Here is a 24,024-nt window from a genome sequence, read left to right as displayed (position 1 = left end):
AATAGCGATACCAAAACCTCAGGAAATACAAAGCAAAAAAAAAAAAAAAAAAAAAAGAAAAGAAAAACTGAAAATAAGGAGGCAAATAAGTGGACCACATTGTTCATTTCCACATCTGCATTTTGATGAATACCACTTGAAATCATGCTTCTATTATGCTAATAAAGGGTTCTGCACCTGGTTTAGCAATGGGGTGATGGCATCATCACAACGATCTAAAATAAGCAGCAATGGAGGCACCTCAGTCCGCCGGAACTCAAACAGTTCATATTCTTTAGTTATTACTTGCTGTGGATGAGAGAGATAGATGGTTTGGTCAACCAGTTAGTTGCAGACAAAAATAATAAACAAAATTAATACATAAAAAACACATTTAACAACAGTTCTTTGCACCTTCATAGGCCTTCAGAAAAGGATTCAAAAGCTTGACAAAGTTTGGTAGCATCCTGTTTAAGAAGTTAGGATCAAAATAAGTATTTAACTTACTTAGCTTGCAAATGTTTCCTGAGTTAAGCCTAAGAATTTTAGTTCTAATGTGTTGCTTTTGATTTTTTATTACAAAGATCTACCTCTTTGCCAGTAAACCCAACACATCACTTCCTTGGTTATAGATAAAATATTGCTATAGTTTCTGAAATACGATAAGGAAATGAATGGTCTTAATGTTTTGGTACTGGGGATAGGGGAAGCCATACCTTAACACATTCTGCAAGTCTCTTTGCTGCCTCTGATGAAAGCTGATAACGAATCATGGGACATTTCTTCAGAGATAAAAGGAGAGCTGTCAATCCTTGAGTTGTTCTGGATAGCTGGACTGGATCCCAATTTCTACCCTTTTTGTTAAAAATGTATATTCAGAGAAAATATTTGAATTTTTTTCTTACAAGTCCAATACTTGCTGAATTAATTCCCACCTGATAAATAAACTTATTTTTTTATCCTTTCCTTCCATACCTGGCAGCAACCCAAAATATTGAGGGAAAACAAATGTGGATTCACAGCAATATAATCACCATAAAATTCCTGCAAACAAAGCACCAAGATCAGTCAGTTATTTCATAAATTCCAGCTGTATCATAACAGTAATATCTTCATATGCAACATAATACTATATGATATAATCAAATTTGAGGAAGTGCAGGTGTCAAAGACATACAAAACTTAATAACTGAGTAGCAATAGTTAATGTGGGGGAATAAAATAATTCTAAAACAGTAACAATAGTAATAAATCTTTTAAAAAACAAAAAGCAAAGTTGTAGAAGTATATATATTACATTTCTGGAGACCTCTGTGAACACTTAACAATTAGTAAAAATAAGACCCTGCTATAGGGTATACATTGTTACACAAAGATGAGAAAGAACGTCGCTGTCTGGTGTATTTTTTTTTTGTCCAGTGTATTCTCATGAGGGAGAATATGACTTAAAATTTTTATTCATTTATCATCTAGCACATCCTTCTGAAAATCCAAAACTTATTTATTTGCTGCCCTATTCTTCACTTAAGTGATAAATATATTCAAACATCTATATAAATGTATTCAAGAACACTAAAGCATTTAAGAAATAAAAGATAACATGATACGTTCTGATGTGATGTACTATATAGCATGCAGAATATTTAGGAGTTACCAAGTTTTAACCTAATGACAAAAGTCTGCTTTATAAACACAAACAGAACTTTAACAAACCTCATTCATATTCTTTACTTCCTATTCTTTTCCAATCAGACATAGCCCTGTAGATGAACATTCTTATAATGTGGTTCATAAAACTAGCATAGAATACATCTGACTCTGTTCCCAACCCTGTGAAACCCTCCCTATCCGTTAAGTAGGATCCAGTACCAATCCAATCTCATTTCCACTGAATCCTTTAATTCTGTTCCCAATGTGATACTTCTTAGAGTTTCTAAATATGAGTATAGTTTGGTGCAATGCACATTTATGTCTGACCAATTTATATCTGATCCCTTCTTCTGAGACAGCACAGACTGTCTAATTGTTAGACTCAAATCTTTAAAAAGGGCCAATATAAGAGATGTGCTAGAGGACCCATAGGTTTACCTGAACCTCAGCCACAACTTCTTGTTCATCAGCTTCAGCTAATGACTTCACATCACTCTTGCTGATCACATTACTGAAATCTGAAACAGACATATGAGCTGTGGCTGACTCCAAGGAGATCACTTTTGTTGCAATTAGACATAAAAGAGCCTAATGTATACATTGTGGTATATGTCAAAGTTGAACACCTTCAAAATAAAATGAGTAGCACAAATATATTTAAATCTGTAAGTTCAAAATAATACTTAAAAAAAAGACCACTGTGAAGGTAGTGGACGATGCCAGGGAACCACGTCATTATATTGAAAATAGCAAATAAAAGGAAAGAAGTAAGCTTTTATGCTTTCATTTATTTTTATTTTTTATTTTTTTTATTGGAGTTCAATTTGCCAACATATAGCATAACACCCAGTGCTCATCCCGTTAAGTGCCCCCCTCAGTGCCCATCACCCAGTCACCCCAACCTCCTGCCCACCTCCCTTTCCACTACCTCTTGTTCGTTTCCCAGAGTTAGGTGTCTCAAATGTTTTGTCACCCTGACTGATATTTTCACTCATTTTCTCTCCTTTCCCTTTATTCCCTTTCACTAATTCTTATATTCCCCAAATGAATGAGACCATATAATGCTTTTATTCTTTTATATACAAAACTATACAACAGATAACCAAATAGTAGATGAGGGGAAATTTCTCTTTATGGAAATATTCCAGCTAAAAACCAAAGAAGGAATGAAAATGATGATTGAAACATCATCATTTTTATCAACCCCTAGTGCATCAATGGATGAACCTAGGCATTGAGCATCAACTGATGCTAATATCACAGTAAGAGACCATCAATGAAAGCACACAACACTGACAATGAAATATTCTTGCCAAAAAGAAATCAAATCTAAATCTAATTAAGCTTCTATATCCAAGTACCAATTTACAGAACTAGAGGCTAGAGGAATATTTTGTTTATTTACTAATTAGATTTATTTATTTTAGAGAGAGAGAGAGAGCAAGAGAGCGTGCATGCACATGAGTAGAAAGGGCAGAGGGAGAGGGCGAGAGAATCTCAAGCAGACTCTACACTGAGTGCAGAGCTGGAAGTGGAGCTCGATCCCATAACCTTGAGATCAAGACCTGAGCAGAAAACAAGAGTTGATATTTTGATGTTTAATGGACTGCATCACCCAGGTGCCCCATGAGTATTTTAAACTACAAAGAATATGTTAAACAATCCTATGGGGATGCAATCAGCAAGAGGCAGGGTGTGAGAAACTTTAACAGAACAATATAGTTTTTTCAATAAATAAATTGCACTTGAGAGAGAGAGAGAGAGAGAGAGAGATGGAGAGAGACAAAGAAAACACCTATAGAAGACTAAAGAAACTTAACGTATCAATGTGTGGCTATTATGATCATAATTCAAATCCAAAGCAGTGAGAAAACAAAACAAAACAAAACAAAACAAAACCAAACCATTACGGGAATCTGAAATTTTAACATTGAGTATTTGAAAATAGGAACTATTTTTCATTATTTAGATATAATAATGGTATTTTATTTTATTCATTGCTTATAATAACGGTATTTTAAAAAATGAGTCCTTGTGTTTTAGAGATGTATACTGAAATATTTAGGAATGAACTCCTAAGTCTTAGATCTTCAAAATAATGTTGGTGGAGGATTAGGTGGCAATATAGCTAAAACAAAATAGGCCATGGCAAAGTAACTTTTGAAATTGGGTGATGGGCACATTAGGATTTATTATACTATTTGTATACATTTGAAAACTTCCATAATAGAGAGTTCTTTTTTTAATAAAGGGAGAAGCCTATTATACAATATTTTTAGTAGACATAAAAATACAAAAATTATAAATAAGTGAAGTCAGCAGCAGAAGGCCAGGTTAGTGATGATATAAATTGTGCTGAAAGGTTGTAATGAATAAAATCACTACATACAAACTCATTTAGTTTATTTTAATCAAATAAAATTGTGAAATTGATTGCTTTATCCAAGTTCCAAGAGTCTGTATTTCCTAGGCTTTAATGCTACCTTTATATAATTTTTATCTTCTACTTCATAGATTCATAGCGCAAATCAAATAATCTTTAGAACCAGGAGAATAAACATTAGATTATTGGTTACTAATCTCAACTGCTGCATCAAAGAACTCTCTTTAGAGGAAAAAGGAGTCTTTCATCTTATGACCTACTCAATTTTTAACTGAGACTCAGCACAAGAAGTGATTCCATTATATGTCTTAAATTTGAAACACAGGGAATTTCTCATATATATGTATATATATGTCACTAAGTACAAGTTTCTACATTTTTCTAAGTACCTAGCTTGTGATCAGACAAAAATACTTCAGTGACTACATGCTTATCAGAATGGCTAAAATAAAAACTAAGAGCAACACCAAATGCTCATAAGGATAAAAAAAAACTTGAGGCACTTGGGTGGCTCAGTCAGTTAAACATCTGCCTTCGCTCAGGTCATGATTCCAGGGTCCTGGGATTGAGCCCCACATGGAGCTCCCTACTCTGTGGAGAGCCTGCTTCTCCCTCTCCCATTCCCTACCCCCTCTTATGCTGTCTCTGTGTCAGATAAATAAATAGTCTTTAAAAAAAAAAAAAAGGATACAAAGAAACTGGATCACCTGTACATTGCTGGTGGAAAGTAAAATGGTATGGTCACTCTAGAAAACACTTAGCAGTTTCTTAAAACACTAAACATGGAACGAGCATATGGCCCAGCAATTGCTCTGGGCCAAAGGCAGGCGCTAAACCACTGAGCCACCCAGGGATCCCCGCCGCATTTGAGAAATTTTAAATAAATAAATAAATAAATAAATCTTTAAAAAAAATAAAAAATAAAATTTCTCAAATGCCCTACATACTGAGAATTAAGGTTTGTCCTTGGTTTTGGAAATGGCACCAAATAAAGTATACCAACTAATCCCATAAGGATCAATAATGACATCTAGAGGAGAATACATGTAACTTACAAACAGAATGTATTACATCAAAAAAAAAAATCATATAAAATGTATAGTAACCACAAACCTAATTTATTTCCAGGACTCTGCCCCCACCACCAAAAAAAAGTTATATACATAAGAGATACCTACCAGATAACTTGTACTTTCAAGTATTAAATAAAGTGGCAAAGGGAAGTGGAATGTTTTCATCTGGAATGTAAGTAAATCTCTGCTTTTCCAACAAATTCAAGCATATCCTCCTCCAAGTAAATAATCAGCTTCTATGCCTCAGTTCATAAAAGTATAAAATACAAATAAATAAATGCTTTTTTCTTTTTTTTGCAGAGGTAGGATGTGAAATTTGGCTACTTATAATTTTTGACATACAAAGAATCTTGATAGGTAAAGTAAAACTTAAAAAAGTAATTTTCACTTAATCAATCAATAATGAAAAAAAATCACACTTAGCTCTCTAAAATAGAATGGTCACATGACTTTTAATATTTTGAAAGGATATAAAGAAATCAGAATTGTATAGTAATGAATTCAGTTAACTTATTGATGATATGTAGTGCCCAATAGAACAAACTAGCTAGGATAGTTTGATGATGGAATGGGTGAAATAATATACTTACAAATAAAGTATATACTGTATTTTGGTCTCCGGAGCTCTTGAATCAGATAATCCACATTCTCCTAGAAAAAATAAACAAATAATATGTGAGAATTGTTTAAGTTAAAGAATAATAAATATTGTCTTTTGACTTATTTAAGTATTTATTGAGAGTCCATCGAGTGCTGAGGTCTAGATTTAAATGTATGTTATGAGGATGAAGGCTGGCAGAGAAAAAGAGGTATGTTAAATATAATGATCAGGAATCATCTATAAAATTATGTAGCTGCATCACCTTGGCCAAATTAAGATGTAAAAATATTAAAAACACAAATGTTGAAGTACAACATAAAATTGATAACAACTATAAATTTGCCTCAGGCTGCTTGTCTATAAATTACTCATCTAATCAAAATTCTTAGAATATCTAGATGTTTCTAATTCTTTAAAAAAATCAACATTCAGGGATGCCTGGGTGGCTCAGTGGTTGAGCATCTGCCTTCAGCTCAGGGCGAGATCCCGTGATTGAGTCCCACATAGGGCTCCCTGCATGGAGCCTCTGCTCTCTCTCCGTTGTCTCTCGTGACTAAATAAACAAAATCTTAAAAAAATCAATATTCAAGAGAAAATACACTTAATTGTATTCACTTTGGCTTTTAATTTATCAGGACCTAAGACTGCACCACTGTAATGTTTATGAAGATTTCTGTAAAAAGCAGGCTGACCTTTCATATTATTATTTATTTATTTTTCAAAAATATTTTGTTTATTTATTTATTTATTTATTCATTCATGAGTGAGTGAGTGACAGAGAGAGAGACAGAGGCAGACACAGGCCGAGGGAGAAGCAGGCTCCATGCAGGGAGCCCGACGTGGGACTCGATCCAGGGACTCCAGGATCACGCCCTGGGCTGAAGGTGGTGCTAAACCGCTGACCCATCCCGGCTGCCCTCATATAGTTATTTAAAAATAAAAAATGAGTAGCACCTGGATGGCTCATTTGGTTAAGTGCCTTACTCGTGATTTTGGCTCAAGGTCACAATCTCATGGGTTATTAGATAAAGCCCAAGGTCAGGCTCCACACTCAGCAGGGAGTCTGCTGGAGACTCTCTATCTCTCTCTTTGCCCCTCCCCCCCACTCACACTTCCTCTCTTGCTCAAATAAAATAAATAAATCTTTAAAAAGAATAAAAATAAAATGTGAAATTTAGAAGTAAAAAGAAGTTGATTTTTATATGGTCAAAACATAAGCATTCCAATTACAGAAGATCATAATGCAGGTTTTAATCTATTTTTGATACCATTAACACATAGTTAAATTTCTATATGAATTTGATCCCCAGTCCAAACATGAAATACAGTTTTGAATGTTTAAAAAAAAATACATACATTTCCTTAGAGAATTAAAAGTAATTTAAGCAATGCACATTGCTTTTTAAATAGGAAAAAGGTTTTTAAAATTGCCATTTAGGTTAAAAAATACATTTAAATTAACTTTATAATATAATCAAAGAAAATAATTTTTAAGGAACACATTTTTAGTTTGAGAGAGTATATGTATATAATTGTGAAAGATGTTTCTCTGATGAAAAATCTTAGGAAATGTTGGAATAGATAATCTCTAAGATCCCTCTCAGCAACAAAATTTCATATGAGCCACAAATGTGAAACAACTGAAAATAACTCTAACGCAGTATTAATATGTTAATTAATTCAGGAATTATTTACTGAGGTCCACTATGTAGAAGGCATAATAGTGTGAAAAAAACAGATACCATCTCTGCTCTCATTGAGCTTATTGCTAGTAAGATAGGCATTAATCAAACGATATAAAACTTCAACTATGACAAGCAATAGGGAGAAGATATTGGTGTGATAAGTACTTATAAGAGGGGGGTTTGACTTGGTCAACAAAACCAGGGAAGATTTGCTGAAGGAAGTAAAGAAGTTTCAAACAGAGGGAAGAGCCTATGCAAAGGTCCTGGAGCATGATGGAATAAAGTGAACTGAAAGATTAATGTGGCTAAGAATAAAAGGGGGAATGGTTTGAAATGAGGCTGTAGGTATGTGGAACTAGTGGAACTAGATCACACAGAACCATAATTAAGGAGTTCTGCCTTTAGCATAAAAACAATGAGAAGTCATTCAAATTTCAAGTGGTGGTAACACGGTCAGATTTATATTTCAGAAAGTACGTAATATACAAGCATTGTCAAAGAGTGCAATTGGAGTTGAAGATCATGAATATAAAGAGAGTATACAAAAATAAGATTGAAATAGTACAGGATTTTTACAGGAAGACTCAAGCCAGACTTAGAAAATGATGGATGAAATGGATAGAAGGCTAAAGAACCTTTAATTAGGGGAAGAGTACAAATAGAGAAGAGGATTGAGCATGTAGAGGGGTGAAAAAAGGCCTAGTTGGCTATAGTAGAGGAGCAGAGATTGAACAGAGGAGGCTGGATACATAAGGGCAGACCAAACCAGCTCAAGGAGGGATTCGAGGGCTGGACTACTGAATATTGATTTAATTATGGCAGTAAAATCAAGCCATTATGTTCCTGTGCATAGATGTGAATAAAATGATATAAACTCAAGATATTGGTGTACATACATAAGTATATAAGTATATAGGATTAAGTGGCAATGGTGTTCAGTGTGATAGTATGGAGGTTAATCCAGGAATAAAGTGATGTGGTCTCTGTTAGAACCAAGTAGCCAAGAACCTAGAAGGCATCTTGGAGGAAAAATTGACTGAAAGGAGTAAACTGAAATGTGGAAAGAAGGGGAGTCAAGGTTATAACTCTGATGAACCAGGGTAATTATGATGCCACAAATGGTAATACAAATTTATTTTGCTTTCTTCATGCTTTCAGATCATCATATTCTGTATTTGCCTGGGCAAATGACAGCTCAGTACCTTCGTAGGTCGAAGAAAACAAATTGCTTTCAGGTGTTTCATGATCTCTCGATTTTGAGAATCAATGCGTTCAAAAAGGTAAACTTCCTTCTGAAGAATCTCTGATTGTGTGTAGACCATACTCACTATGCCAGTCTGTAAAGAAAAAGAACTCATATTATGCTAGTCAAAAATAATATGAACAAGCAGCAACATTTAAGACTTAAAATTTTTTTTCATTTATACTTGGCTGGATAACATAAATATTAACGTATGTAATAACATTTACTGAGCATCCAGAACATGTAGGTAATGTACCGGAACATGTACATGAAAAACATGTTCTCTCTGAACACGGAGAATCCATAAATTTCGAAAAAATTTTTTCCATCACCTTATAGTGTTTTTTTAAAAAAATAATTTTGACCAACAAATAATAGCCTATCGTCTCAGCTCGAGCACTAACAGCTGTATTTTAGAAACAAGCCTGAGTAGAAATAAAAGTCTTCCAAGTGCCCTGTCTCACATATTATTTTTTGGCAGAGACATTTAGGAAAGGCCTTCTGATTCCAGTAAGTCGTTGAGGGGGCGGGGGTGGCGGGGGAGGAAAAACCTCTGGCAATAGAGCAATTTACATTGACAACACAGTAGACAAGCTGCATACAACCTTTCAGTTTCACACAGGACCGACCCTCGCTTCAAAATTCTTAGTTAAATCCTAAACCCTACGGTGGAGCGGGAGTAGCTATGAGGAGGGAGGATTCCCTCACATACTGAGCAAAAGCAAACTCACCGTCTCCTTATCCATGAGAAGTACCTTCATACCCGGTCCGCTGTCCTCTATCATTTTGGAAATGTACTGCTTCACAGCAAAAACCACGTTCATGGTGGCGAACGGACGGCGGAGCCCCACAGCCCTTCTGGTCCCCTTTTTTCTTGCTAAATTAACCCAGGGCCTCTTGGCCGGCTCTCAGCTGCTTCCTCCCGGCTGGGCTCCGGCTTCCGGAAATCCGGGCATCTCCTCGGGTGCTGGGAGTTGTAGTTCCGCTGAGCCGGGCCGGTGCCAGCGGAGACCCGCCCCCCCTTCCCTCTCGGAAGTGATAACATGCCCACCCCCAGCCTGGTGGTGTCTTGAGGCCTGGCTCCCGACCGCTATGGGCCTGGGTCCGGAGTGCCCGGCTGCGGCCGAAGCCTGTTCTGCTGGCTTGGGGACAGGGTACCCGCTCGCCGGGTGGAGGAACTTGACACAGGGCTGGCTCGGAGGCAGGAACGGCAGAGGGTGACCGCGGTCACTATTTGCCATGAATACTCGGGTGGCCCGTGAGGAATTAAGGGAAGAGGGATGGTGTGGTGCTCCCGGCCGCTCGGTAAGGTGTTGGCTAAGTAATGGTCGGATTCGCCCTTCCTGGCTTCACCGTGTCGTGAACAAGGCCAGGACAGTTCTGCCAAGGGAGGCCCGAGTTGGTTTTCTGCAGACCGAGGGGCTCCTGAAAGGGAATATTTGTTGGAAGAGCGTACGAAAGAGAATGCCTTTGAGGGATGTTTCTGGGGAGGCCCCAGACCCCGCCCAGGGCGGGGAGCTGAGTCGGCCCCCGAAGGCCTGCGGGGGGCGAGGGAGAGGGTGAGGCGGTGGGGCCCCGAGTTGGGCGCCCTGGGCGGTTGGCCTCCGCGGTCTGCCGCGGAGCGGGTGCGGTGACCTGGGGCGCTGAACCTGCGGGCAGAAGCCCAGGCGAGAGTCAGAAATGGGCAGGGGCACGTATCAGGGGAGCTGAGCAATGTAGCGTGAGAATTTTAGGGGGAAACTCACGTTTTGGCTTAAGGAACAACAAAAACGTAGCCACAAAATGAATCTTAAGGTCATCAACTTCTTTTTTTTTTTTTTTTTTTTAAGGTCATCAACTTCTAAATGACTGCATTTGTGTTTAATACCCCGAAGGTCTCTCCGTTTTGCCATTTCTCGAAAAGGAGGGAAAATGTTAGTTTTTCTACACCTTTACCCTACGGAATTAAAAAATCAGGAAGATAATAAACAACTTCTGGGTGGCTCAACGGTTGAGCGGTTGAGCCTCTGCCTTCGGCTTAGGTCATGATCCCCGGATCCTGGGATCAGTCCCGCATCAGTCTCCCTGCATGGAGCCTGCTTCTCCCTCTGCCTGTGTCTTTGCCTCTCTCTGTGCCTCTCGTTAATAAATAAATAAAATCTAAACAAAACAAAAAAACAACACAAATCAGAAACTAAAATTGCTTGTAAATATTTCCACTAAAATAATGACCAGTGTTTGTTGGGATCACTTTAATCAATAGGTTCGACCTTACCAAATCATTCTTTCATTATATTTTAAAAAGTATACAATTAAAACTAGACCCAGACCATATTAACATTAATCCGGCTGTTAAGATCACTTTATATACAGTTATCAAATCCCTTAGCAGAGCTCAGAAGCCACTTGAAATACCATGGATTTTTGTCACCTCTGAAATTGTGCAGAATGTGTTTCTTTTTGCTTTTTCTACCGTGTAAATAAAACTTCCCATTGGGCTTTTTAAAAATCCATTTTTGAATTATATTTTAAAAGAAAAGTTATATTAAAATGAAAATGTAGGGGCACCTGGGTGGCTCAGTGGTTGAGCATCTGCCTTTGGCTCAGGGTGTGATCCTGGGGTCCTGGGATCAAGTCCTGCATCAGGCTCCCTGCCTCCTTCTGCTTCTCCCTCTGCTTCTCCCTCTATGCCTCTGCCTCTCTGTGTGTCTGTAATGAATAAATAAATAAAATCTAAAAAAATAAAAATGTGAACTTTAAAGTGGTTATAAATGAGAAAAATGTAATTTGTATAGAATTCTAATATTAACTTAAAATATTACTTAAAATTTAAAACATATTTAAAATACATTACAATTTAAAATGAACCAGTAAAACACCTGGAAATCCTGTAAGTTATCAATATTTGAAAATTCACCTCTACTCTCCTGTCACTTGGTCTTTTTCTTTTACCTATAATTTAGATTTCAGTATAGGATTGTTTTTCCATTTTATGCATTTTTTTAAGAAAAAACAAGGTAAGTCTTGTCTATGAAATTTGTGCTTTTTTAGACAGTAGTCAGCCTGTAAATAATACATGGCAAGAAACTTCATTCTTTTATTTATAGTTGGACAATTATAACACTTTAGAAGAACAGGAAAATGCCTATTTTGATAAGGCTTAGTAATTTATTCCATTGCTCATGAAGTTCCATTGATGTCAGTGGCAGTGTTATTTTGTACATTGATAAGATGCTTCCATAAACATTTTGTACAAAATAGTTATAGATTTAAAGGATGCTGTGATAGTTCTAAAGTTTGCCAGCCTATTGTGTGAATTAAATGAAATAATGTGCAGAAAAAATGTGCCTGGCACATACTAAATGCTCAGTAAATATCAGCTTTAATTAGTTAATTAGTTAATTAAAAAGATTTTATTTATTTGAGAGAGAGCAAGAGAGAGTGAGAGAGCATGAGTGAGGGGGTGGCAGGGGGACAGAGAGAGAGGGAGAAGCTGGCTCCCAGCTAAGCAGAGAGCTCCATGTGGGGCTTGGTCCCAGGATCCTGGAATCATGACCTGAGCTGAAGGCAGACCCCTAACCGACTGAGCCAACCAGGCATCCCTCAGCTTTAATTATTTAAAATCAAAAGGTAGGTATAACTTTTAGCTTATTTTTTACATATGACATTTTATTCCCCTTTGACAAGAAAAATTTTAAATATAATCCAATTTCAGAATTTGTAAACTACAGTTTCCCAATATAATTTCCAGAAGTTTATCTTGCATTACTATACAATAATAGAAGTATTGATGGGAAGAATTGGGCTGCTCCTTCATAAATTGTGAACCATACGATTTTCACCAAGACAAAACTTAGGAGAAATATGCTTCAAGCTACTTCAGAGGCTTAGTGAATACCCAACCTCAAATCAAACAGGGTTTGTTAAGCTTTTGTCACAGTTGGTGGTTTAGTACTGAACTTTATGGTAGCAAAAACAATTACCTTAAATCATAAAGGAAAAATTATTTGCTGGATGCCTGGGTGGCTCAGAGGTTGAGCATCTGCCTTTGACTCAGGACGTGATTCCAGAGTCCTGGGGTCAAGTCCCACATTGGGCTTCCTGCTTGGGGCCTGCTTCTCCCTCTGCCTGTGTCTCTGCCTCTCTCTCTCTATGTTTGTCATGAATAAATAAATAAAATCTTTTAAAAAAATTATTTGCATGAAGGATTCTGCCTGCACATTCAGTAGTTTGGGTGGTTTCATCTTTCTGATGGTGATGTTAACTTTGATTGTTTGGTTAGGTGGTGTCTGTTGGGTTTCTCCTCTGTAAAATTATTTTTCTCCTTGTAATTAATAAATATGTGAAAACAGATAAAGAGGATTAAGAGGTAAAAACTTTCAGTTATAAAATAAGTCATGGAGATGAAAAGTACAACATAAGGAATATAGTTAACAATGTGGTAATAATGTTATGTGGTGGTGAGTGGTGACTTACTCTTTTTGTTTGTTTTTGAAGATTTTATTTATTCATGAGAGACACACACACACACACACACACACACACACACACACACGCACACAGAGGCAGAGACACAGGCAGAGGGAGAAGCAGGCTCCATGCAGGGAGCCCAACGTGGGACTCGATCCCAGGACTCCAGGATTATGCCCTGGGCTGAATGAAGGCAGGCACTAAACCGCTGAGCCACCCAGATATCCCTGTGACTTACTGTTATGAGCATCGAATAATGTATAGAATTGTCTAATCAATATGCTGTACACCTGAATGCAACATTGTATGTTAATTATACTTCAATTAAAAAATGTATACTTAAAGCAAAAATAAAAATATCATATGGAGAGATGCCTTGATGTATTGCAAATATCCCAGTTCTCATCATACTTGTTATACCTGCAAATTTTAACTGGAATCCACTATTAGTTCTACCTGAAACCATTGGTGTTTACCTGATAGTAATTATTTTCCTCATTTCTTCTGCAGTTATTGTGTGGCATTCTTCTGTAAAATAGAGTGATACTCTTCCTCCCGTGCATTTATTTAATCATTTATTTATGTCAGATCCATGGATATTTAAGAGGATTAATTTTAAGTAATAGGAAGGATATATAGAGGTTGAGAGTGCAGGCTCTGGATCAGGCAACGTGGACTTGATTTTGCTGAATACCAGTGGGACTTTGGCAAGTTACATAACCACTCAGTGTTTCAGTTTCTCATTTGTAGATGGAGAAAATAACACCTACCTCAGGTTGGGATGAACATTATTAAGTGAGATAATACATGTAGTTGTTAGTCTAGCTTTAGTTACTTTTTTCTTAGCAAATATTTTGAATGGTGTTAAGTTTTACTGTTTTTAAGTTTCCCCAATTACAAACTGAATATAAAAATACTTGACACAGAAATGGTAACTGTGCTTATACTGAGCATAGCATATAGACTTGTTGATTTACTATGTTATACACCTGAAACTAACATAATATGTGATAATACCTCAATTTAAAAAAAAAAGGAATAAGGACGTCTGGGTGGTTCAGTCTGCTAAGCATCTGCCTTTGGCTCAGGTCATGATTGATCTGCAAGGGGCTCCCTGCTCAGTGGGGAGCCTGCTTCTCCCTCTCCCTCTGCCTGCTCCACTGCTTTTGCTCTCTCTCACTCTCTCTCAAATAATATCTTTAAAAAAATAGCAATAAACAAATACATTTTCACATGCTTGCCTCCCCAAGAAATTATTAAAATTCACAAAATCAATTTAGAAGTGTAATGTTAATGAAATGCATAATAAGTCATTTAAAAAAAAAGATTGAACTAGAATTTTGCTAAGATCGCTTTTATGATCATAATTCTGTTCTTGGGTTACTGTGTCAGAAACATAAATGAGCATGAAATGTGATGAAATTATTTTTAACATTTTAGATGTTTCAAGAGAATAGGTAAGCCATATGAAGTAAATACCAGAAAATGCATATTTTTATAAATCCTTACATTTCATTAGTGGTAAAGGAATTTTAATTATATTTTTAATAGCGAAATAATCCCTTTAGAAATGACTCATTATTGACTTGATCAAGCATTTGATCAAGATTACTTGTTTTTCTTCACTAGAAAGAATATTTAGTGGGATCCCTGGGTGGCACAGCAGTTTGGCGCCTGCCTTTGGCCCAGGGCGTGATCCTGGAGATCCGGGATCGAATCCCACATCGGGCTCCCGGTGCATGGAGCCTGCTTCTCCCTCTGCCTATGTCTCTGCCTCTCTCTCTCTCTCTCTGTGACTATCATAAATAAATTAATTAATTAAAAAAATAGTTATTCTAAAAAAAGAAAAAAGAATATTTAGTGATAAATATTCAAATATCCTATTTGAAACAAATTTAACGTAGGAGGATATTCAAGATTTCTCTTTATATATATATATTTTTTTTTAAATTTTTGTTTATTTATTTGAAAGAGAGAGTACAGGGAGGAGCAAAGGGAAAGGGACAAGCAGACTGCAGCTGAGCCCGGAGTCCAACTCTGGGGCTTGATCCCATGACCCTGAGATTATGATCTAAGCCAAAATCAAGAGTTGGATGCTTAAGTGACTGAGCTACCCAGGCACCCTATCTCATAATAATATTAATAAAGAAAAGCAACCACCTTTTACTGAGCTTTTAGCCGACCCCCTTTACAAATATCCCAGCTTTTGCAACTTTCCTCTGAGGTATCATCTCCATGTTACAGAGAAATTGAGGTTCAGAGAAGTTGAATAACTTCTCTAAGATGACACAGCAGCAAGTTTAGAGAAGCATATCTTTTTAAAAAAATTTTTATTTATTCAAGTAATTTCTACATCCCACATGGGGACTCAAACTCTGAGATCAAGAGTTGCATCCTTTTCTGACTGAGCCAGCCAGAAATCCCTAGAGAAGCATAACTTTTTCACTGGGCATTTTACCATGTTTCTTTATACATATTCCTTCTGCACATCCTTTTTTAGAAAGCAATTGTCATTTCTTTGAGGATAGTGATTTGTTGTTGTTTTTTTCTATGCTTTTCACACAGAAGTTACCCAATAAATATTTGATGTTGGTGATACTCATTACTGAGCTAACTTCTACAACGGCACGTTAAATAAAATGTGGAGTTTTACATGGACAGTATAAACAAAGAGATCAAAATATGTATCCAGATGATTTATGCCAGTAGTTTTATTGAATGATATTGGATACATTCTGGGAAAAATATAATGGATTTTCTTTCCAAATTCCCAGGTAAATTTACAGGGATGTAGACTTAACTGTTCTGGAGCTCTCATAACAAATGACATGACTTTTATTTCTTTCTACCTGCTAGCCATGATTAGAGAGAATTAACTTCCTAAAATTGTTAAGTATTTACTTGAGAAAGCATCAGCTTTCTAAAAGTATTTGATTTAGCTTTAAATTTTTTCAATAGTCAGACAGAGGGCGCCCTTGGACCACCATGAAGTTATAACGAGGCTTTTTAACATTTGATGCTGGCAGATTGAGTGATGGCTACAAAATTGGGGGAAAATGTATTGTTTTGGTCAAAATAGATTAGAAAATGGTTTAATGTTGAGTTTAATGTTGCTGGTTTTTGCTTTAAATCTTATTGAATTGTTGCACAAATTGCTTTCCACTTTTCATTTCTTAAGGAACTGGACAAAATCTGTAAGGTTTAAATCAACAAGAATTCAATTTGGAAGATTTGTTTGATATATATAATGTCACATCTAAAATTTGAAGGATGGAAATCTGACTATAATTTCTATTCATGTCTGGTTGCAATTGACAGATCTGTCCATATAAATATGTATGTGTTAGGCTATGTGCTGAGTACTTCCTTGCATTATTCTTACAAACAATGACTAAGTAGGGCTGTTAGCCTCTTTTTAAAAAGGAGAAAATTGAAGCCTAAGGAGATAAGAAGATTTCCACTAATAAGTGACAAAACTGGGATTTAAATCTGGAGGTGTGAACACCAGCCAGAATCCATACTTCTAGACAGAATACTATATTGCAAATGATAATTTCCTCTGTTCGTGGCACAAAATATACAATTAATGGTGAAATTGTGATTTCCCCCCTTTAATTTCCAATTATTATTGAAAGAATACAACAACATCCAGACTCACCATGGCTTAATTTAGGAATAATTTTTGGGAAATTAGACTCTTTATTTCCTGGTGATGTAGTAATTTGAATTCAGATGCTATAGATGGATTCAATTCCTGGTCAGAAGAAAACTCAAGTTTGCCATGGTAGAATAAAAAGAACACTGAATTGAGAACCAGGTAATCTGATTTATAGTATATTTTACTACTAATATCTGAGTGAGCTTCAGAAATGATTTAAGCTTACTAGACCTCTGTCTTTCAAATGAAGGGAATGGACTAGAAAACCTCAGTTCATAAATCCTTGTGTTGTAGATTTTGCATACAGAAATCATTCTCTTGTTTTATATACACATACTGTACGTGCCTTGTTCAATTTCTGGGAGCAGTATATTCATATAAATCTAACGATGTCATGCATCTGCTTTAGCACTGGTACGAAGCCCCACCACCAATAGATGCATCTGTGGAAGCAGCTAATTCTCAACACTGGTTACTATCGAAGATTTGTGGAGGGTATTTGTTCTTTAAACTAACATTTTCTGAACACCTACTATGTGCTAGTTATGAAAATACAGCATTGAATAAAACAGACAAAATTCCTAACCTCATGAAGTTTACAATCTTAGGACAATCAGACAAAGAAATAAGTAAAATTTATGGTAATTAGATAATGATAAATTCTACAGAGAAGAGCAAAACAGGTTTAAAAAGGGAGATGGTGGCTATGGGGATGTGTAAGATTTGCAGTTATAGATAGGATAGTCAGAGAATCATTCACTGGAAAAAAAAAGTAGACGTTGAGCAAAAACCTGAAGGAGGTTAAAGGAATAAGCTATGTGATCTCTAAATAAAGAATCTTCCAAGTAAAAGGAAGAGCAATTGCAAAACTTTTGAGGTAGATATGGCCTGTTCATAAAAGCTCAAAGTGGCCAGTATAGCTGGGGCTGAGATGGTGAGGGGCAAAGATAGATCATTGGAAATAGTGTGTTCAGGACTCTATTGTCAGGGCATTGACTTTTATTTTGAATGTGATGGAAGTCCCTGGAGATCTTTAAGGAGAGGATCAGTTTGGCTATTGGGTTGAGAATAAACTGCAGAGGGCAAAGGTAAAAAGCAGGGAGCCTAGTTAGGAGCATTTACAATAATCCAGTTGAGCGATATGAGGTTTTAGCCAGGGAGATGGAAATAGCGAGGGAGTGGTTGGATCCTGGAGACTGTGACAGTATTAGCTGATGGTTAAAATAAAGGATATGTGAGAGAGGAGTCTCAGCAAGACTTAGCCTTAACAATTGGTGGGATGAAGCTGCCATTAACTGAGGAAAAGTAGCCTTTGCTCCTTCATTTCATCTGTGACTACATCATGCATATACCACACATCTAAAACACTGCAATAGCCAACTTTTAGCTTCTTTCTTTTCCAATCCATCCTGTGTGCTATAGGAATTAAGAACAGGTTGTTTGGATTGGGGAAAGGGGAAGGCTAGAACAATATTCAAAAGGTAAACATGCTTTGCATTTATTGTTTTTCCATAATAGGGATTTGCCTCTAGAGTAACTCAGAGTAAAACTACAAGCAACACAATTATTTCCTCTGCTTTATTAGAAATGCTTTTATAATCATGTTAATTAAATTACCTTATATCTCTTTGTAGTTGGTGTTTATACTTTCTGTAAAATAACTAGAAAGCTTTTTGGTTTACATTTTTATATTCTTGAGGACTTACTGTAGGATTGCAGGAAGTTTAAAAATTAGCGGTGAAGTGGATTTGTATTATTAGTCTGATCTTAATGTTACAATATACTGATTATGCAAGATATATGATTAGTTTGTTTTTGTTACTTAACATAGGCAGAACTGTAACAAGACAAATTGGAGATGATATAAGGTATAAGGTGAAAGCAATTAAGTTACTATCTGATTAAAACATTTAAATCTAAAAAAAAATAAAAAAATAAAACATTTAAATCTAATATTGGCAGAATTCTCTAGAAAATTCACAATTCGTTTTGTCTCCTTTTCCCAAAACTTTCCTTCAACTTTGGTATGTATCTGTTGAATAATATTTCTAATTTTGAGAAGCTAGTTTAAAAACAAGTGTTAACTTCTTTCGACAAGAATTTGAAATCTGAATCTAAAAATCCTTGATGTTATTACTGATATCCCTTGGCACTGCTGGATAATTTTTGTTTAAGGAATCATAGCTACAACTACACATAAATATAGTGATATATAATTTATCTATTGTAATACTGAGTTTCTTTCTTTCTCTCTCTCTCTTTTTTTTTTTTTAGTTTATTTCTTTTTAAAAATCACTTTAGGGACCGATGCCTGGGTGGCTCAGAGGTTAAATGCCTGCCTTCGCTCCGGGGCATGATCCTGCGGTGCCAGGATGCCAGGATCGAGTACCACCCAGGCTCCCTGCATGGAGCTTCTCTCTCTGTGCTTCTTTGCTTGTGTCTCTGCCTCTCTCTCTGTGTCTTTCATGAATAAATAAATAAAATCTTTTTAAAAAATCACTTTAAAGGCACACAATAGAAGAACCATTTTCACAGATTAATACATCTAGTCTCTGATTCAAATTTTATTTATTTATTAAAAGTTTTATTTAAGTAATCTCTACACCCATCATAGGGCTTAAATTCACTACCCTGATTTCAAGAGTCCCAAGCTCTTCTGACTGAGCCAGCCAGGTGCCTGGCCCGGTCTGCTTCAAATTTTAAACTTACATTTTTTTCCCTTTTATGAAAATGGAAAGAGTATAGATGAGTTATTTTATAGACAGATAGTAATATTGGGTTGTTCTAAGTAGTTTTCTTTGCCACACATCCTTGAATGAATGAGTATTTTTTGGTCACTGCACACCTGATTTTGATAAGTTTTGTGTTTTTAACTCTCAGAATGAGATTAGCCATCACATATATGTGCAGAAATATGATCTAAAATAAACCTTTAACAACTCTCAAATTTGAAAAAAAACATAATTGTGTGAGACTTCTTTTTTCACACCAATTTTTGTAGATGTATTAAATCTACCAAATGTTTCTGGATTCTTCACTATGAAGAAACAGGCTTCCTGTATCATTTGGAAATGTTATAATGATTATAACTCTTACTGAGCTCATGAACCTAAAATTAGAGAATCTTAAGAATCCTAAGAAGTGAAAGGGAGTGTAGAAGTCATCTGGTCTGATATAAAAGTCTCTCTTCATCTCTGGCACAAAGTCATTTATTATCTGCTTAGATATGTCCAAATCAGAGCGAACTCACTAATCCATAAGAAGGCTATTCCATTTTTGAAGAGTTCAAATTATTAAAAATCTATTCCTTATGTTAGAGCCAAAATCTGTCTCTGTCTAATTTTTACCCTTTGGACTTACCCTTTAAAAGCTATATGGAGGAGTGCCTGGGAGGCTCAGTAGGTTAAGTAGCCAATTCCTGATTTTGGCTTGAGTCATGATCTCAGGGGATAGACCCTTGTGATGGGCTCCATACTCAATGGGGAGTCTGCCTGAGGATTCTCTCTCTACCTCTCCTGATGTCCCTTCCCCTACTCTCTCCCTCTAAAATAAATAAATCTTTAAAAATAAAAGCTATATGAAATACAATTAAAGTATCTTCCATATGAGCAGCATCTCTTGTGTTCTTCCCATTAAGTCCCTTTTTTTAGAAGACTTTATTCACCTTTCATAAGAGACACAGAGAGAGGCAGAGACATAGGCAGAGGGAGAAGCAGGCTCCCTGCAGGTAGCCTGATGTGGGACTCAATCCCAGGTCCCTAGGATCACCACCAAAGCCAAAGGCAGATGTTCAACCACTAAGCCACCCATTTGCCCCCCCACCAAGTCTTTTTTCTAGCTTTAAACATCCTGGATTTCTTCAATATTCTTTATATGACATGGTTCTTAGAGTCTTCCTACCTGGCTGACATACTCTGAACTTGCTGAAGCTTAGCAGGGTATCATATAGAGCAATAGTTGTTAAACTTTAATGTGCTAGAATAGATGCACTTGGGATGCTTGTTAAAAATAGAAATTCTGACTTAATAAATCTGAGATGAAGCTCTGGAAACTCTACTTTTAATTAGTATCACATGATAATTCTGATGCAAAAGTCCTCTGGACCTCCCTTTGAGAAATACTGTTTCAAAGCGTTGTATAACAGATCTCTGAAATCCTTCCCAAAAGGCCTCAGCTGGTGAGAAAGACAAATGTTTAGAATGACCCTTACAAGACAGAGCAGGGTGAAATGAATGTGAGGTCCACAGGCTGGAGAGGGTATGCAGATCTTTAGGTCAACAGATGGGACAGGTGTTGGGAGTAGTTTGTTCCAAAGTGGGGGAATGGATCTCTGGGTGGAAATGAGTGTGAGGAGAGGGTGGAAGGATATATATATATATATATATAGCCAAAAAGAAGTAGCTAAAAAATACCCTACAATACTATCTGCTTGCAAGGTAAACAGAACCCTTATAATAAGTAACTTGGGTTGAAAGTAAAAATTGAAATTGAAGACAACACAGAGAATATTACATAGCAAAGCCTACAGCGTAGAGGAAGTAGTATTATAAAGAAAACATTCAACTTTAGAAATGCACTTAGAAAACATGAAATATGGATGTTAATCAATGAACCAAACATTGAACTCAATAAGCTAGGCAAAGAACATCAACAATAAACCTAAAAAAGCAGAGCTATGGAATGAAGAGATGATGAAGTAAAAAACAATTGGGGTGCCTGGGTGGCTCAGTCGGTTAAGCATCTGCCTTTGGCTTATGTCATGATCCAGGGTCTTAGGAAAGAAATACTAGTCCAGTCTGGCTCCCTGCTCAGTGGCAAGTCTGCTTCTCCCTCTCCCTCTGCCATTCCCCCTGCTTGTGTTCTCTCTCAAATAAATAAATAAATAAATAAATAAATAAATAAATAAATAAATAAAATCTTAAAACAAACAAACAGTCAAACATATACTTGATTAGTGTATCCAAACTGATTTCCTGGAAAGACCAACAAAACAGAAAAGTCTGATGAAAAGAGAAAAAAAGATGGAGGAGAGGAAACCAAAAAAGCAACATTGGTGATGGAAAGAGGACATAATCACGGAAATAGTGAAGACTTAGAAAGCATAAGAATTTACTGTGTACTGCTTTAGAGCAATACATTTAAAATCTGGGAATTTCTGGGAAATACAAGCCAGAGGTAACCCAAAAAAAGAGGTAGAGAATCTAATAGCCCACTAACCATAGAAGCAGTTAGAAAGTAAAAGAAATGTATTTAAAACAAGAATAGTGAAAGGAATAGTAAAATAAATGTATTTGAAAGGAAAAGAGCACAATGATGTGAATATACTTCATTGAACTGTACACTTAAAGATGGTTAAGATGGTAAATTTTATTTATTTTCAATTTACAATTGAAAAAAAAATTTAAGGAGAAGAAAAGACCCCAAGTCTCAGTGATTTTACGGGCAGGTTATAGAAAAGCTGTAAGAAAGGTATTAATTCATCTTTGTCTTACACATTCCTATAGCATGGAAAATAAAGAAACATTTGCAAAATATTTCTATAAGGTTAACCTAACCACAAGACAAGGAAAGGAAAAAGTATAGCACACACAAAAAAACTGACATCAATCTTATTTATGAATATAAATATAAAAATACTAAATCAAGTATTAGCAATTTAAATTCAGCAGTGGGTTAAAAGGAAAATAGATCATAGACATCTGCTAGACCATAAGCTCAATGAGGAATCATTGCCGGTTCCCTAACACATGTCAAGTGCTTGCCATATATTAGGTACATACATTTTTGTTGAATTGAATGAATTGAATTAACCAAATAAATTTAATTCCAGGAATGCAATGTGGAATATGTGGTTGATATTAGGGAATACATTCATTATACTGGAAGAATAAAAAATAAAAAGATAATCTTGTAAGATGCTGAAAGATTTTTTGATAAATCTCAATTCCCATTCCTGATAAAAATTGTTCTAACCTAGGGAAAGGAAATTACCTTAATTGAGGGCCATTTGTTAAAAACTTAAACTTTACACTTTACACTTTATTATGAAACATTAAAAGTTTTTCCATGGATAAGACAAGAATGGCTGCTATACCTGCTATACTATTCAACAGTGTTCTAGAAGTCTTAGCCAATGCAAAAAAAATAAAGAAATAAAAGAAATAAGTACTAGAAAAGAGGAAACAAAAATCATTATATGCAGGCAATATAATTGCCTATTTAGATAATGTAAGGCAACTAATGAAACACTAATTAGAATTAATGAGTGAAATAAAATGGTTCCATACAAGATAAATAAATCGCATCTTCCTGTATGCTAGCAATAACTAATGAAAAAAATATAGTGGGAAAAAAATTCATTTATAGGAATAACAAGAGCAAAACCCAACAAGAAATATATGACTTCTGTTTAAGATACTGTAAATATTTCCTGAAAGACAATTTAAGGCATTTTGAATAAATGAAGAGATAATAAAATCTTGAATGGGAAAATTCAATTTTATAATGATGTCAATCTCTCCTATTAATCTCTAAATTTGATGTAATCTCCATCAAAAGCTTGATTGGAGTTTTTGGGAGGGTAAGGACTTGAAGAAAGAATCTAGACAAGAATAGACAATTAAGAAAAAAATTTTTTCTTTTAGAGAGTAATGAGTAGCAGATGAAGCTCCAAGGTGTTGCTCTGTCAAATATTAGACTGTCAAGGATAATTAAGACAGTTTGGTAATGGCAAAGGAAAGACATATAGATTGGAATAGAGTAGAATGTACAGAAATAAACCAATGTATAAATGGAAATGTACTCTATGATAAAGTTTATATTTTATTTTTATAACAGATTTTTTAAAAAAGATTTTTTTAAAAGATTTTATTTATTTATTCATGAGAGACACAGAGAGAGAGGCAGGCTCCCCATGGGGAGCCAGACGTGGGACTCCATCCCAGGACCTCTGGATCATGCCCTAAGCCAAAGGCAGACGCTCAACCACTGAGCTAACCAGGTGCCCCAAGGATTATTTGTTTATTTATTCAGGAGAGACACCCAGAGAGAGGCAGAGACAAAGGCAGAGGCAGAAACATGCTCCCTGAGGGGAGCCTGATGCAGGATTTTATCCCAGGACTCTGGGATAAAGACCTGAGCCAAGGGGAGACACTCAACCACTGAGCCATCCAGGTAAACCATAAAGGTTATATTTTAAATCAAATGGGGGGAAAATGGACAGTAGAAGAGGTGTTGAAACCATTAGCTATTCATTTAGAAAATAAAGGTAGATTCCCACCTCAAAAGCCTATATAAAAAGAAT

General features: G+C 35.9%; 1 protein-coding gene across 3 annotated transcripts in view; it reads right to left on the bottom strand.

Annotated features, from left to right (window-relative positions):
* The window catches only part of VPS45 (vacuolar protein sorting 45 homolog), a 74,359-nt gene extending 64,790 nt beyond the window's left edge, over positions 1 to 9,569 (bottom strand). For 2 of the 3 annotated variants that reach the window (XM_038562093.1, XM_038562091.1), the window contains exons 1-7: positions 9,346 to 9,569; positions 8,574 to 8,708; positions 5,676 to 5,736; positions 2,068 to 2,147; positions 955 to 1,023; positions 696 to 833; positions 178 to 288 (exon numbers count right to left, since the gene is read on the bottom strand). In XM_038562093.1, the coding sequence (XP_038418021.1) occupies positions 178 to 288; positions 696 to 833; positions 955 to 1,023; positions 2,068 to 2,147; positions 5,676 to 5,736; positions 8,574 to 8,708; positions 9,346 to 9,438 (687 nt within the window). In that variant the 5' untranslated portion in view covers positions 9,439 to 9,569. The remainder of the gene's footprint in view (positions 1 to 177; positions 289 to 695; positions 834 to 954; positions 1,024 to 2,067; positions 2,148 to 5,675; positions 5,737 to 8,573; positions 8,709 to 9,345) is intronic. The other variant, XM_038562092.1, reaches the window with a different exon arrangement.
* Positions 9,570 to 24,024: the final 14,455 nt, after the last annotated feature.

This window comes from Canis lupus, chromosome 17 (assembly GCF_011100685.1).
Source record: "Canis lupus familiaris isolate Mischka breed German Shepherd chromosome 17, alternate assembly UU_Cfam_GSD_1.0, whole genome shotgun sequence".
In the NCBI taxonomy this organism is placed as follows: Eukaryota; Metazoa; Chordata; class Mammalia; order Carnivora; family Canidae; genus Canis; species Canis lupus.
This window is presented reverse-complemented; position numbering and strand designations above follow the sequence as displayed.